Below are 13,034 nucleotides of genomic sequence, written 5' to 3'. Positions count from 1 at the left end.
TATACAGCGTAATTTAGTTTAAAATGTCTGCCAAGTTCACATTGTTTATGCCTTTTGTCTGTTTCTCTGCAATAACGTTTCAAACTAATATTCAGTTATAAATAAATGACTCAGAGGAAAGAGATGTAAACCCACATATACTTTATAAAAATGAAGAAACACAAACAGCACGATAGCCCACAAACACATTGAAGTAATGTGCTGTTAGATTAATTTTAACTTCGTTCTGTCAAAATCATGAAATACAAAGAATAGCTTTGACCTAGGTCTGCAGTTGCAACATGCAACAACATGGGCATAACTTATAAAGTAATAAATAAGACATATCACGGATGATTCAATGAAAGTACCCGTTTCCTGGTTCAACATGTATATGTTTTAAATATAGGCTGGTAGAAACACTTGATTGTAATACAAGCAGTACTAAAACCTGGTACATGTGATTCATTTCCCGTTCCAGCCAACGATTACGAACGACAACCAGGAAAGCAAAAGTGCATATTAATACAATATGTATTAGAGAGCTATGTCCTTGTGGCGTAAACATCTTTATTTGAAAGCATATGAAACACAGTCATACAAATTTCATTGGGTAATTTTTAATTTCCCGGCATCTGAAGCGTCAGCTAAGATTTACTCGCTTGTCTAGCAAATACATGTCATAAGAAGATGAAAATAGTATGATACGTCTGTTAAGAATCCAACTCATCCTAATCCAGAACAGATATGCTATTAAGTGGGTAGGTGACATGATTTTTAAAAATATATCATTTTAACGTGTTTCATTCGGCGCCATAACCGTTTGCATAGCTTCCAAAGTAAAATCAGTTTCTCTTTTTCTGACTTTCGCCCTCTCTTTCTCTCTACACACAGACACACACACAGACACACACTCACACACACAAACACAGCACACACACATGCATACATACATACATACATACATACATACATACATACATACATACATACATACATACATACATGCATACATGCATGCATGGATACATACATACATACATACATACATACATTTATGGGAATTAATTACTAGGTCCTCATAAGAGTGTTTTTTACATTCGAGTGCATATAACACAGACCGAGAAACATCATTATTTGGTGATTTGCGCTTAGTCGTGAGGGAATGTGGGCTCGTGAGTGCAGGCAAGGCGATGGGTGGCGTTAACCCGCGGACCTGAGTTCGAATCTCCGTAGAGTACGTATTAAAAATTCTCTAACCTGTATTAAAATATTATTTGTATGAAAATATGCATACAGATACATATACATATATTGGCAATGGAAGTGTCGCTATCAATGCCTTTATAGAGTAAAATGCTATTCAATTTGTCCGGAGAAATGCATGTAATTTACAGACTTCACGCTTTGCTCCTTTTTACATTTTAAAGTCGATGACATTGAATGATTATCACATTTGTATTTTATCGAGTTAAAAAGAGATAATGTGTATAATGCCGATTTATTTCAAATAATTGTCCTCGAGAAAGACTAAAAATTGTCCTTCATGTCCTTAGTAATGCATTGCCACTTTTTAAAACTTTTAAGCGTGCTTATTGTTTGGGAATTTATTGTTGTCATCCAGATATTCCGATCTAACTTGTAACTTGTAGTAGTCGATCGTATTGGTCCGCTTCGTCCGTGACCATGACAATATTAATCTCTCTTTCCTTCCCAGACATAGGTACGTATCCATGTGTGGTATGACCCTCTGGTGGGGGAAACAAAACATTGTCATTTCCGCTGACAATTTCTTGTCCACGAAAAACTGCCTGTTTTGCCAATGGCGGACCTTCTTTGAGATGACAGAGATTGGAAGAATTGTAATCATCTATGGATTTCTGTTCGTTGCTATGGCAGCCCAAATCACCCTTTCTGTGGCTTGGGTGATTACTTTGTCCTTGTATGCTGTGGTACACCTTGAAACTGATGTACGACAACGATCTGTACGAACAAAAAAAAGAAATTAATCTTCTGTCGGAAGCATTGTATGGTTTTAAAAGGTTTTGAAGGCTGTCTACGGAGAAATGCTTTCAATGTCAGTCTGGGTAATACAGTTTCACTCGCAAGTACTTTTTTGTTTTTGTTGTTGGCTTTTAAGTTCGTTATATTAGACATTATTATTGACCCGTCTAAGCAAGAGTGAAAACATTAATTGTCATATAGCGAGATTAATTCCGTGCTTTGAAAGTTGGAAAATGTGATGTGATGTGATGTGATTTGGATTTTTAACGTAGCTTTAACAATTTTTCAGTCATATCGCAACGATGTCTGCTATGTGGCAGTTTATAGTGATGTCTAGCACTGGGGCATCATGCCGCAGACTATATGGACTTAAAAATATGAATTCTGAAATGGGTAGCTACAGAAATAGAAGAGGTTTTACAGAAATAGAAGAGGTTTCTACAGCAGGACATGTAACAGTAGGTGACCCAAATGTCCATTCACTGGAAGACTTAAAAGGGCGGTTTGCTGCTATCATAGATTACTAGGACGGGTTGTTAAGCAAGATGATTTGTACAAGGTTGAAAGGTCTGAATAACTAACATTTGGGCACTGAAAATTGTATACTGGTGAAATGAAAGGGAAATGGTGATTCCTTGTCGGTTTGGGAACCAACTGAAAACTTGGGTCGCTAACATAAATGGAAACACTTCAAGGTCGAACGCAGGACATACTATTGGTTAGTCTAATTTTGAAAAATAAAATAATCTGTATACAAAGAGGTGAGAGTCATCATGAAAGTTAAGAATTTCAATATTCTGAACGATGAAAATATTACTTTTTTTTAAACGAAGCTATAAATGTGTGTATAAATCTGTGTTAGTACTGTAACACAATCTAAAGGAACATTACATGTTAAATTATCTTCACTTAAGGGTAACATGTAACAATTTTCTTATATATTTGCAAACATGAAACGTGTAATAAATATTGTTGAATATAATAGATCTAGTATCTAACATTTCTGATTTAAACGAGTTTGAACACAAAAAATAAATAAGATCTTACAAAATGTAAATGCCTTTTTTAGCAATGAAATTCGAATGTTATATTCATATGTAAAAAACTATAAAAAAATATGTCAAGAGAACCAAAAACCAATAAACAAATGAACAGATGAGACAAAAGAATGGGAAAAAATGGAAAAATGAAATTTAATAAATCCAAATATTGTACAGTTCATGTAAATATGATGAAATAGAAATGTGCGAAGACTATGACAATGTTAATTGTATGGGAACTAAAAAAGCGAGTCTCATTATAATTGCTAGTAGGAAATAATAATAATGATAATAATAATAATAATAATAATAATAATAATAATAATAATATAACGAATAACATAATAAACAATAATATAACATCAACTGATATAAACCACAATTTGAAAGATGAACGTTAACTCAACCATTGGCATCTTATCCAAGTAGGAAAGAAACATTAATAGAATGATTGCAACAAAACATCAAGATTAATTTAATAGGACATGAAATGAGTATAGATTTAAGTTGAAAACAATCGAGATGTTGTTGACTTACTTGGTGGAGTAAAACCATGATTAAAGAAAACATAATATTTAGGAGGAAGAAATATTGTGATTACTTAAAAGTTCGATTAATTAAATATTTAAAGAAATAGCAGCATTCCTATCACTCGTATTATGGAACAAAAGATTTAAACATAAATATAATCAAATCCAGTAGATATTTACTATGACGCATTGTAGAGAACATTTGTCAGGAAGTAAGTGTAGATACAAGGATTAAGACTTTAGTGTTATGACTGGTCGGCCTGGTGTCAGGATAATGTGACTGGGTGGGAGGGACATCATGCTACATGTCTGCCTCAGTGCTAGATATCACTATAAACTGCCACACTGCAGACATCGTAGCGATAAGACTGAAAAATTGTTGAAGCTACGTTAAAATTCCAAATCACACACACACACACACACACACACACACACACACACACACACAAGTACATTACTATTTCAAAGATTCCAAATGAGATCCGGAAGAAAAAAATAATGCCAACAATGGAAGATGTGTTACCAAAACATACTCCATTTATTAGAAAAAGGAACAAAATCAACACTATATGTTTATCAGAGTAATTTCAAATATATTTTCAAATATAATTCAAGCTTAAGACGACGTATATTGTGGTTATAGCATAAATTAAAATAAGTACAAATTTAGGAAATATAACATCTAATGATTTTGAAAATAAGTTCCCTTAACTAATAAGTATATCTGTGTTTGGGCAATAGATTGAAACACTATGTAGGAGGCCAAATGTAAAGACATCATGTGAAAAAAATATTTTCAACAATAAGAAAGAGTTTCCGCTTGCAAGGAACATAACAATAGATAAAAATGGACTATACTCGAAGTTAAACAAATATCAAATGAACCAAAATACCGAGGATTTACAATCAATAGTTGATATACGAATCATACTATAATAATCTACCACAAAAAATGGAAAACATTTCGTAATTAAGAACAGGCTTATATTTGCAGAACGTAACCAACAAGTTTGTTGTAAATATTAAGAGTCATCAAAAAAACTTTATTAGAAAATTAAATTTAGGCAAAATAATGTTTCTTATGACACTCGAATATTTACAACAGAAAAAATAAATTCCAACCAATAGCACCAGATAGTGTTATTTAATAAGATTATCGTACTAAACTTTGTACCTTTCCTTAATTTTGCAGAGAAATGTCCTTCATCACGAGTTTACCTTTAACTTCACTAGCTGCATTAAATTATAAGTTTCCGTCTAACTATTATCACAAATATATATTTGATTTGTTCCACCCATGTTACGAAGACTACTTAGGTCGGGTGTTAGTCAACTTACAAACAATTGTAGTTTTTTCTTATTTACTTTATTTTCGTTTTTTAACGATTGTGTAAATAGTAAAATTAAGATGGCGAATAGTTAAGAGGAAATCGTTCATTATGTGGTTGTATGCATACTTGTAGAGCTAACATCCTTGTCCAAGGACGCATCACAGCCACTGATATTGATTCATCCGATGGTAGTAATCAAGCCTATTTCATTCTGGTCACGCATTGTACCCATTTACCACTGAGAGAGAGAGAGAGAGAGAGAGAGAGAGAGAGAGAGATAGAGATAGAGAAAAGAACGAGACCTACTTTATATCAGAACGCCTCTTCCAGCAGTACACGATGGCGATCACTACTATGAGAACAGCAATGACCCCAGTCGAACCAAATAAGATGGAATTTCTATCTGGGAAGCAAAGACGAAATCTTGTAAAACTTATTACATGTAATTCCAATAATTATTCAGATCATCCGACCATAACTTTCGTGCAGATATAATTGCACCCCTCAGGTGATTTCGTTCCCCTAACAATTTCCATGTAGCATTACCTTTACGAACAATCAGATTGTCATTTTGAAAACATTTAGAAGTTATTGGTCAGTGTTATTGCAGTCTAACTTTCAGTGGTAATATATTCCAAATGGCTCCATTCAGAAGTCTCAGAGCTGCAGATCCAAACATCTAGGCCTTTCCGACAGCGGAAAAACTTTGATAAATTTATTACGAGTATGTACATGTTTCAAATTTGCGAAAAATATGACCATATTTACCACAGTTATGATATTCCTAACATCTCGAGCCGTTCTCACCAACAGCGTGGTGGTGGTTTCGTCTAAAGCGCTCACCGTTACGGATCACTGCCATCTCAACTCTGTCTGCGTGGGTTCGAGTCTCGCGCTTGGCCAAGGTGGGTATGCGAGAAAGCTTGCCAATAGCTTCTCGTGGGTCGGTGGTTCTTCCCGGGGTTTTCCCGTGTTCTTCCTGCAGCATTAATACTGCCCGCCATGTATAGCCTATCCCGTACTCAAAAGTGGCGTTATGGTCCATGACAATAACAACAACAACAACGAACAGCGTAAATAATACTTGTACATATGGCGCAGTCATGTTTAGTGATGTTATCGAAGAACTTCCAATTACTTTCGCGATGATTTGTTTCCTTCTCTTTCTTTCAAAAGCGATAAAAACGCGAATTGTTCTTGGTGAAAGGCTGAAATTTGTTTGACAAAGATTAAGTTCATAAGAGGACGAGGAGTGTCTGCTATGTCTCCACGTAATAAAAGGGAGGGTCTTTTGTCAGATTCATTACTCATTGTTTTCATATATGACAATGAATTTGAGGTATTTCTCGGGTATTTTAGCAAATACCGCTGCAAGTACACTTAGTGAAAAGACATGTGTGTTATAAACTTTATATTTCGACACAGGAGGATCTACATATGTATGAAATACTGCAACATGTAACGCACATACTTCTAAGATTTTGTTATTTTAGCGATATTGCTCAGGTTTTGCTAGTTTATACATGGCGGACAGTATCAAGCTGACGAAGAGCCTGGAAAAACCCTAGACATCCAGAGGAAGCTACTGTCAAGCTTTCTCACATAGTCACAATGGCAGAGCCCATGACTCAATATATCTTTGATTTGGAGTAATTAATATGTGCCATGTGAGTCACTAAGGTATATAAACTAATGAAAATTGTAATTATCAATAGTTATTTTAATAGAAACATGTAAGTGCTAAGATGAACTAAGTTCAAAGAATTGATGCAAACGGAAAATATCATTTTGGACCAATATAAACTGTATATTGAACTGTCATTATTCTTACCAACAGCTTGCGGTTGGTTAGAAGCTAATCTCGCCTGGATATCACCAAGCCTCGGCATCATTTCCTCTCTGGTTGTCAACGTTAATGCAGTATGGACGGCACCTGCAAAGAAAGAAACCACAAACAAACGACTTCATCGATTCTTGTCTTAACTCTTCCTTTAACAGTCAATAAAATTATCTAATTTCCAAAAGAATTACTCGACAAAACCCAAATGAGGTTACCACCGTTATTCTACTCAGCAATCAAGTCCTTCATACGTAATATCTAATAACAGGTAGCAATTGAATTTGGAAGAAAAAATTATTGTATCAGGGTATGAACGTGCCACGTGCTACTTTGTAAGTCATGTTTTATTTTAGTTATTTTATTTTCAAGTAAGCGCTTGGTAACATTTTCCTCGCTGGATTTAGGAATCTGTGACCATTTTTCAGACGAGGTTTAACACAGTCCTTCCTGTGTCTTTATAATTCAGTATGCGTGGATCAAATGATACAATGAAAAGATTAAGTAAGATAACCTTACTCGCATCACATATAACTGTATGATTTTCATCACAGGACGTGGTACCGAACTCAGAATGTTCTGATTCCAGCTTCACTATACCGATACATCTCTCGTTTACCTACTGGTCAGGACCTGTAAAATATTCAGCAGGGAAAAAGTTCCTAGAAGACTGAACGCACTTTTTAAAACGCTAACTCAAATAATACACTTGCCGCATTAATCTTGTTAATCCGCCAGTTTATTTATATGTATTCTGTCATTATCGATAACTTATAATTGTATAGTTTGTACAAAATGGTATGAGACACGTTATTTAGTAAATCAATGACTAGTTTGTATGAATTACGTTAATTGGCGCACACAGGCTATATTTGTATGAATCGCGTTATTCAGTGGACACTTTCTATTATTGTATGAATCAAGTTGGTTACTGGAGAATGTCCATAGCTTATATAAATCACGTTATTTAGTTGACACCGGTTATAAGTGAAAGAATCACGTTATTTTATTGACATCGGTTATAATTGAATGAATCACGTTATTTAGTTGATACTGGTGATAACTGAATGAATCACGTTATATAGTTGACGCCCGCTATACTTGAATGAATCACGTCATTTAGTTGACACAGGTTTTGATTCAATAAATCACGCTATTTAGTGACACCGGTTATAATTGAATGAATCACGTTATTCAGGGAACATTGTCCATAATTATACGAATCACGTTATTTAATGGACACTGGCAATAACTATATAAATCACGCACTTTATGGTTTACAGTTTCACGTACGAGAGAGAGAATCTTTAAAATGGGAAACATCAGGTATACAATAATTAAATTTTAATGAAAGAAAGAGTACTAAGGAATTGATATTGCAATATGAAGAACGGCTAACACACACACACACACACACACACACACACACACACACTAGAATCTACAGAAGAAATGCAACAAATATTTCGTTTCAAATTTTATAAAAGTGATTTAGACCAGACTCCTACCCAATCTGGAGATGATACGGGTATAATTGTAATCCTTTATCCAGTCTGTCCTGTTTATTGGAACAATCATTGGTAAGGCAAAGTTTTCCACCACCTGCAGTGATTCAGTAAACTTGTAACATTTGTTGAGGGCATCATTGTATGGTAGCATCTCCTCACTCTTCAGAAATTGCCCATCTGTACGAAATTAATAGAGTTTTGACACATTTCCGACATTCAAAACAGAAGGCAGTCCATAATTTTATCATTCACGTTATTCCGAATGTTAACCAATCAGAAGATTATATTTGTTTATCCCACTTGGTGATTTGTTCAGCATATGCAAGTAAAAGTCATATTACTTTGACAGCATATATAATCATTAGATTACGCTGTTATTATTTTCAAGACAAATTAATTATTTCATAGTTCTTCAAATCTTGTTTGTACACAAAACATGTGTTTACACTATATAATAAAGCTTCGGAATAAGCGATATTATTGGATACACTTAGGAGGATATATATTTATTAAAAATCTTAAAACATATAATGATTTCAGCTTCTTCTTTAAATTCAGTGATTAGTTGTACAATATATTGACGGTAAGCAAATCATGGTGCTTTCTTCTGATGACACGACACTGTGCCTTGTTATAAAGGTTTTAAGGATATTCGGTACACTTATACGACTGATAATGTCCTCCTGATTAACGAAAGGTTACATAATTATCAGATAGGTCCCACCTTGGTTATCATTTTCGTATCATACATTTTGTGGAAATTAATAGCACAATTATACATTTTCTTCAGGTATAGTTTTCGCTATATCCATGATCCCTACCTTTGTTGCAAATGTAAGTAAGATTTTCTTTAATGTCCTCTCTCCTTACTGCGACATATCGGCATATTTCTTGCGTCTCATCTACGTCTGTTTTGTCTTATAAAGAATAACGAAAAGCTGTTACATTAATAACACGGAATGATAATCCACAAATAAATTTCATTCAGCTATTACACATAAAATCTGTCATAAATTACAAGTAAAAGGCATCAAACATTCTACAGATTTTCATTTTGATATTATTCCTTCCATTCATATATATCGATCAAGTATGAGTCTGATATCTCATTCTAGACAAGGTACCTTTGAATTTAATCAGAATATCGGATATTAAAAAAATGTTCCCACAATTAAAAATGCTTTCCATGTTGCGCTGGTCATCAAATTCTTTCTTTATTCATTTCTGAATGGAAATTTGTACAATGTATGCGATTTATGTCACAATCTGTAAATAATCTGTAATTACCTATAACCAGTTGAACCAAACAGCACCAAATCCTAGTTTGTCGTCACATACTTTCTGAGGTACAATACCACATCAAAATCCTAGTTTGTCCTACACACTTATGGAATTATTAGTTTCGGTTCAGTACGATTGTAATCCCAGTCTATTTTAGAGCATATTCTCCGGTCTCCTTTTGGTGTGGATGCAAGAGTTAGATTTTGGCGTTCTTGGTATGGTTTTAAAGCTAACTGTTTATTATGTAGAATATGAATTTATTGTCCATTTGTATGTATGTTTCGACGACAGTGCACAGTGGGTAATACGGCCCGGATGATGATCAGGAAGTGAACTCTGTGTATCATTGCACATTGGTTTATTTACAGTCCAGCCTCTCAAAGAAATGCCGGTGAACATGTGAAAAGAACTTCAGCGTGAATTACTGATAAACAAATGTAGAGACTATATAGGTAAATGAATTGTGATCTGAGTCCTGATGTACCAGACCTCACGAAATCATTGTCTGAATAAAATATTAGTCGCAAGAGTAAGCCAAAGTTATTCTTCCTAATTCATCAAATTATGTCAACATTTGGTAACATGCATTTTGATTTCAAGGCTGATCCATGTTTGCAGCATAAACCCAAACTTAATACGTCTGAGCATATTATTAACTGGTCAAAAAGAGCAACCTTATTATTGTACACTCAAAGAAAATACTCGTACAGTTTGAAGATAATGAAAATATTTTTTGAACCTTTAATACAACAAAATATACTCGTATGCATCTGAACAAGTTTGGTAAAACAAATTGTGAAATATGAAAAGGAGCATTTTGAAATCTGCACAGTGACATATAGCTACAAAACGCATCAACATGCCCAGATTTACTTCCTTTGTATAACCAATATATAATGGATTTTGAACCATTCGAAGAATGACGAAAAATGTAGTCAACGGACACTTATAAATGAAACAAAGTCAATAATTTCCGTATTGTACTAAAACATGTACCTTTCTCTTATGTGCTCCACCGTTTAAAAATTATTTTGTTTCAGACAGGTTTTCTTGTATTCGGTAGTTGGATATTTTTCCCGACTTCAATTTCTTTTCAGAGGTATACTATTTGTCAGCAATTTTGAAGATTATCATCGCCAAAAGCTATCGCACATATTTGATCTAATTTATGGGATAGTTGGATAACCATTAAATGTGAACAAATACAAGAGAATAACAAAGTATCGATTGAACATAGTAGATACCAAGAATCCATTGAAATATGTTTATCAATCCACTCGCAATTAGCTTCAGTAACTACTTGTTCAAGATGCGTTCCAAGTTTCACAAACATATGCTGAGCATCTTTGGGTTAAGCTCGGGATTCAAATGTGTGACACACAAAGGAACGAACACTCGAAACAAATTTATATATGCCCCACAAATATTTCTTGGGCAGGTATTTGAAAAAACCAACAAAGAATTAATTTTCAGCTTACGTTTTGCAAAGCAGAATGTATATTCCTTTCCATCAATCCAAGCAAATTCTCCAATATGAAGCAATCCAAGAGCTCTTGCATCTCGCATACCGGGAAGAATGGCGTGTGACATATTGTCACAAGCTTCTCGTGCTGCTGTCCATGACAGTTGGTCAGGTCTTCGAATGTAAAATATATCTTGTCCTTCGTAAAAGAAATAATATATGATCCAGTCAGACAGTAAAAATGTCACACTGCAGAATGCAATTGTATCAATCTTTTTAGACTGTCAAAATTGATGTGATGTACAGCTATAGTCCGAAAGTGTCTATAACATTCCGTATGTACAGTGTGATTCAAGTGACCACAAAAATGATGATTCATATCCCTGTTTCAATGACGACTGACGCGTATATTGGTTTTAACATTGTGACCGTATATCCAAGACGTAATTTCTTACATTTCATCTCTTTTATTATATAAGTTTCAGATTGTTTGCATATTTCTTATGTCAGAGTAAACTATTCCAATGACAACAGACTTAAGGAAGTATTCAAAACAAGTCTAGTTTTCTTAAATTTGGTTGGATCCTATTCATTACATAATGGGCTCCTAATGCACTCGGATTTTAAAAACAAGAAAATTTCTGCAGTGTTAAAAATGCATCTTATTAATTCATAGGCGGGTCCTAAGAGTGGTTACACATACCCATAATTCCCTGCGGTTTGGTGTATAGTAAAGACCATGCAGGTAAGATTCACATACACCAAGGGCCGGAGAAACTGTATAATTTACAGTATTCTAATTTCTGCAAAGTGTTGAGGTTATTTCAGATTCCCACATAATTGAAATGTATAAGACAGAATAAACAATATTGTTTTCTGAAGACATCAAACCAATATAAAGACGTACTATCGTGGAAAATGTATTTATGCTTTGATTATTGGTATTCTTCCCTTCCTGGTCCCGACCCTACCCCCATCCCGATTACACTAGCATCATATGACCATGTGTCTAGGTTACAAATGGACTTTGGAAGAAGTAACATTGACACATACATTATTTTAGGGTGAATGAACCGATTATTTAACATTTGTTGATCAAAATACATAGATATGTATCCATCCATCTATATATACGTACATCCATCCATCCATCCATGTATCCAGGTATAAGTAAAGACAACCAACAGTCATTCATACATACATGCATACAATGAATACACGCGTGCATATAAACATGCAGTCATAGATAGACACACACACATACATACATACACACACACATATATATATATACCAAGAAAAACAGACAAAACGTTATACATACAGAAAAGTTACGGACATACAGGAAGAGAGAGAAACTTTCTTACCAGTTGTTGTTTCGGAATACATGCTAGACCGTTTACAATGAAGGAAAACTATAAACATTGCAATAAACATTGTAGCGTGAACTATGTCCCAAGTTCCCTGACATATAAAATTGATGTATTATATATAAATCTGACAGTATGTTCCACCCCGTGCGTTCAGTAACAATCCCGATATCACAAAAAGCAAAAAATACAAAAACGGGAAGCAAATGCATCCTTTAAACGTAAAACCCTCAGATATCTGGTGATAGCATTCTCACAGAATAGTCGTTGAATGAGACTTTTCAATTGTTCTCTATCGCCGTAAGATCTGAAACTCTGATATATATGCTATTTCATTCTGGCCCAGACATTAGTAATAGCATCTTTTTAACAGGAAAATACACTAAGTAATGGGATCTTGAAAATATGTATTTGTAAATCTGAAATTTAAAACATCAATGTGATCAGTACACGATTACTTTGAGTTCTGGTGTAAATGAGCAGGTGTGTACTTGAGAAGCAACTCACAAACAAGGCAAGATGAATTTATAAACCTTGCACCGATTCGAGCATGTTTCCTTTCACACACCACGCTTTACAATTGACCGCTTGTGATGGAGGATTTCAACAATGAGTTGCAATGTCCACGCAGGAATCACAGTTTCAAAAAAGTGTCATACAAATCCAAAGAAACAATATTTGCTTTAGATTTA

The 13,034-nt window shown here is 34.3% G+C and overlaps 1 protein-coding gene across 2 annotated transcripts; it reads right to left on the bottom strand.

Annotated features, from left to right (window-relative positions):
- Nucleotides 1-989: 989 nt before the first annotated feature.
- LOC149791788 (uncharacterized) lies at nucleotides 990-12,534 on the bottom strand. Of its 2 annotated transcripts, XM_089969265.1 has the most exons (6): nucleotides 12,340-12,534; nucleotides 10,989-11,171; nucleotides 9,051-9,146; nucleotides 8,230-8,406; nucleotides 6,716-6,817; nucleotides 990-1,962 (listed from the first exon to the last, which is right to left on the bottom strand). In XM_089969265.1, exons 1-6 carry the CDS (start codon nucleotides 12,407-12,409, stop codon nucleotides 1,850-1,852), a joined length of 741 nt encoding a protein of 246 aa, XP_089825391.1. In that variant the 5' UTR covers nucleotides 12,410-12,534; the 3' UTR covers nucleotides 990-1,849. The 2 variants fall into 2 exon arrangements, 1 of the variants encoding a protein (XP_089825391.1); XR_016423209.1 differs by lacking the exons at nucleotides 990-1,962; nucleotides 8,230-8,406; nucleotides 9,051-9,146; nucleotides 10,989-11,171; nucleotides 12,340-12,534 and adding an exon at nucleotides 7,241-8,223 and having other exon boundaries at nucleotides 6,713-6,817.
- Nucleotides 12,535-13,034: the final 500 nt, after the last annotated feature.

Source organism: Sinohyriopsis cumingii, chromosome 9 (assembly GCF_028554795.1).
Source record: "Sinohyriopsis cumingii isolate HCF-2022 chromosome 9, ASM2855479v2, whole genome shotgun sequence".
Classification (NCBI taxonomy): Eukaryota; Metazoa; Mollusca; class Bivalvia; order Unionida; family Unionidae; genus Sinohyriopsis; species Sinohyriopsis cumingii.
The sequence above is the reverse complement of the archived record's forward strand: the minus strand, read 5'-3'. Positions and strand labels throughout refer to the sequence as shown.

Coding starts and splice junctions, on each gene's coding strand:
- LOC149791788 (XM_089969265.1), bottom strand. CDS start 12,409: ATGTTTATTGCAATGTTTATAGTTTTCCTTCATTGTAAACGGTCTAGC. Junction 9,147..10,988: donor TACATTCTGCTTTGCAAAAC/GTAAGCTGAAAA, acceptor ATTCTTTATAAG/ACAAAACAGACGTAGATGAG. Junction 8,407..9,050: donor TACTTACATTTGCAACAAAG/GTAGGGATCATG, acceptor AATTTCGTACAG/ATGGGCAATTTCTGAAGAGT.